General features: G+C 41.3%; 1 protein-coding gene across 1 annotated transcript; it reads left to right on the forward strand.

Moving 5' to 3' along the window:
• Positions 1-212: 212 nt before the first annotated feature.
• On the forward strand, positions 213-814 carry MELLADRAFT_103246 (uncharacterized protein; the record flags this gene model as incomplete). Its single annotated transcript, XM_007405973.1, has 3 exons — positions 213-225; positions 378-423; positions 559-814. 3 exons carry the CDS (start codon positions 213-215, stop codon positions 812-814), a joined length of 315 nt encoding a protein of 104 aa, XP_007406035.1.
• Between the last annotated feature and the right edge of the window lie 3,021 nt (positions 815-3,835).

The following is a 3,835-nucleotide window of genomic DNA, read 5'->3' on the forward strand; positions in this document are numbered from 1 at the left end:
CAAACTAGTCTTCATAACAAACTTAACTTCAAATCATATCATAGTTTTGATCATCATTGATCAAATTTCATGAACTGGCATCCTTATCCTCTTCTGTGACTTGGATTGTCTTTTTCATTGCTTCCATCTCATCATTGGAATCCTCAATTTTGAATTCACCCACCTTCTTAAACAGAGGAAACACTGTAAGCTTACAGGGGAACAACAAACACATGGCAAGAAAAGGTGAGTCTGTCCTTTGTACCTATGGTGCAGAATACTACCACCTATCATGTAATTGTCAAGGAGATGTGTGTCCATTTGGTAAGCTGGTGACAGTGGACAGAGAATTGGATAGGGACTTATGCATTTGCTCCTGTAATAATTGCCATGGTCAGCAATTGCTATATGCAAGCTGGCTAGAGGTCCCACACTGATTGCAAGGTAAGCAAAGGAATTTGTCAAGTTTCTGATATAAGATGCAAAGACAAAGAGCATATTCAAGGTTTGTATATCAATTTACAACTGGTGCTGCGTGGTTTAAATGTGAGTTTGATCATCAACTTCAGTCATTCTCAGATATTGGTACATAGCAGTTAGGAAAAATTATACCACAAACTTCCATATAATACAAGAATTGAAAGATGAAGGCCAGGAAATATGGGTAAATACGTACAGTTCATACCTTCCTGGATGTTGGACCACATTAGCAAAGATATTGAACCAGAATGAAGCTACCATCACTGACTATGGTGCTGGTATGGGAGGCAAACATGGATATATAGGCCATAATGATTGTGATCAAATAAGGGCATTGAATATATGTGCATTCTAAATTGCTTGAGACACATTTGTTACTAAATTCCAAAATTGGATTGAGCACCATTAGCAAGGTTTTGGGAAGAAGAAAAAACTGAACTCACCAGTTGATGTGAATGATTTCAAGAGATGCAAGAGGCTTTGTAGGGACCGTCGACAGTGGAGTTCAAAGCTCAGAAGCAATGAGGTGCAAAATAATTCAAAGGAATACCCAGTACATATTGTTTGGTAATTGCAGGCACAGGGAGGTTGAAAGACGGTAGCAGAGGGTGGCAGGCAGCCCAGTACCTTGTCACATCTTCAAGTGATCAAATGTTGGCCTGTGACATGGAATCAAGTGATACATTGCCTCACTTTAAGAACAAGCTACCACAAGTCGTATGATCATTACATCACACAGCCACAATGTGATTGCACAGCACATATCCAAGTGCTATGTGGTGGCACATACCACCATGCCTTGTAAAACGTTTGCCGGTATCCAACTCAAGCACATAGTTGAATAACTTGTGCTCTTGTCCACCTCTGCATTGATACCTACGGCGGGCAAGTTATGCTCAAGGTGTTTGCTGACTGTAAAGTTGGATGATGATGCAGATGGTGAAGAAGACTGGTATGGGATGCAAAGCCCTAGCCCTCTGATGTATGGCTGACTTGAGCCCAGTGACAGCCACAAGAGTTGTTGTTCTGGATCTGGTTTCCCACAGGTTTCTTTCACCTCAGCAGCTCTGTTCCGCCTGTTCTGCCCCTTCATATACAAAGAGAAACAGCTTTGTGTACATAATTACCCTCAGGCTCTTCTTTATTTTGCCCTGTAATGAGTAAATGTCACGGAAAGATGTTGGCTAGGTGCTGAAATAGCTGGTTTGTCCAGCAGACTCAACCTTTAAATCATCCAAGATAATGTCTGTCTTGTCGGCTGCAGTTTCAAAGAATAAGAAGATTGAGCTGATTTGGACAGTTTGGGTGGATAATTTGGGCCAATGAAAGATTGTTTGAATTTGATGTCAGAGCGATCAAATGCGGGAAGAAGAGTGTACAAGGGAGATGGAGTGAACTGAGTGCATTTGATGGTAGTATAGAAAGGAGAATGCAATCAGGGGAGAGTAATGAAATCAAGATTGATGCTCACACTGAGCGTTGTACACTGTCCTTATTAATTCTCCAAAGAAGATTGTTTTTCTTTCAGATTTATCCAATTGCAAATTTTGCTGTAGATTGGTAGAGGATGCTTATGTCCGTTTTGGATGAGGATTTTTTGAGCTCAGTCTTTCAATAATTGAGTACCCTTATGAGTCACTGCATACTTGAAATAGCTCAGAACCTTGTCCAAAATCCTGGATCAGCAGGCTGCCAGGTATGCCGGAGGGGCTGAGATGAGGTTAGCAGATGGGCCAGCCCCAGCTCAGCTCCTGTTGATGATGTAATTTTCTGACAAGCAAAAATAAAACAGCAAGGAAGGGACAGGAATTGGGAAGTAAAACTGAACAAATGTTGAAGAAAGTAAAAACATTTCGAGGATCTATTTTGGCCCCTGTGATTGGAAAAAATTGAATAGTTGTTGGAAAGTGCATGCAGATTGGACCAATTAAGAAAGGAGAGTTTCTGACAGCAAAAGGTCAGGATGAATATTTGAATGATGTCAAGCGCAAAAAATACAGGTATGTTAAACATTTATGTCATTCAAACATCAAAAAAAATGTGATGCAGTGATATGATTTGGGGCGGGTTGTTGGAAAATCAGAAGTTTGAATATTGTATGTCAGTAATTGTGGGTTGTTGGAAAACTGCAAGTCAGCAGAATATATCAACGGCAATGGTGAGCCCCATTTTGACCGCTGGCCTGGTGTAAAACTAGATGTTTTGTATGATGTATCTATGCAGAAAAAGTGCCATCGTTCTGTGAGAGAGATGGTCAATTTGAGCTGAATTACAGCAGAGAGGAAGTTAAATACTGACTTGGCAAAGACTCTTGTGAATGCAGGTAAAGACAAGGACACAAGGGAGGGCGATGAGCATGTACAGATAGGGCAAGGTTTTATAGAAAGCTTTTTTGTTGTTCTCCAAAATTTCGGTATATCCAACCTCATGGACCAAGTAGGTGGTTGGGAATGTGATTTCATGTAGGTAAAAATGAGAAACACCACAAGGTTCCCATGAACAGAGCACAACAAATTGAGGATCCTGTTTTACATCAATCTTTTGTTTCATCTTGTTCATTGCTGTCAAGTGTCGGCAGCACCCGACTATCATGCCTTCAAAGAACCCATTTCAAAAATATCTCACCCATGTACTCTTGCATCATTGTGCCATGCACAGTGTTCAGAACAGTCATCAAGAGGTTATACTTACAGCTGCAGTCCGGCTCAACAGCTGAATCGTCTGCTTGAGTATCAAGACAAAAAAAACACATGACAAACAAATATGAGAGTACCGCAAATTGCATTGCTGCTACACACTTTGCAACTGAATGGTCTAGTGGCACCATACCCACTTTGTTTCACAACAATCACCACACCAACCTGCGACTCCAGCACAGGGCAGCTCACTTCTGGTACCAAGTGTGCGGTAGTGCAGTTGGGCAGTGGATTAAAGTTGGGAATACAACGCGCTGGTAGGCGCAGTGAAGCACAGCACAGGGGAAAGAAACTTCCAGCAAAACTTACACAGGAACACAATCATATTAGAAGCAGGTAGGCTTCAAAAAGACAAAACAGACCCTAACGAGGACCAACCACAAGGACTGAAAAAATGGAGAAAGAGTACACAAAATTGGAATCAAACAATTCAATGGGAACAGAACAGTACAGAAACACATAGGACACAGGGGCAGCGGAAGTTAAAATAAAAAGATCAAATTGAAAGAATTGGATCCTAAACAATTCCCGCTTTTTTTTCTTTTTCAACATTGCCACCAGCTGTTTCACAGCTGCCACTGCGTTTCCCAAATCTCTGTCCAAGAGAAAGTTCTGTTCCAGCCAATAGCCAACAGCCCTTTTGGTTGATTGCAATGTGAGTCATCCACACCAATAGGCAC

The sequence above is a fragment of the Melampsora larici-populina genome, assembly GCF_000204055.1.
Source record: "Melampsora larici-populina 98AG31 unplaced genomic scaffold MELLAscaffold_5, whole genome shotgun sequence".
Classification (NCBI taxonomy): domain Eukaryota; kingdom Fungi; phylum Basidiomycota; class Pucciniomycetes; order Pucciniales; family Melampsoraceae; genus Melampsora; species Melampsora laricis-populina.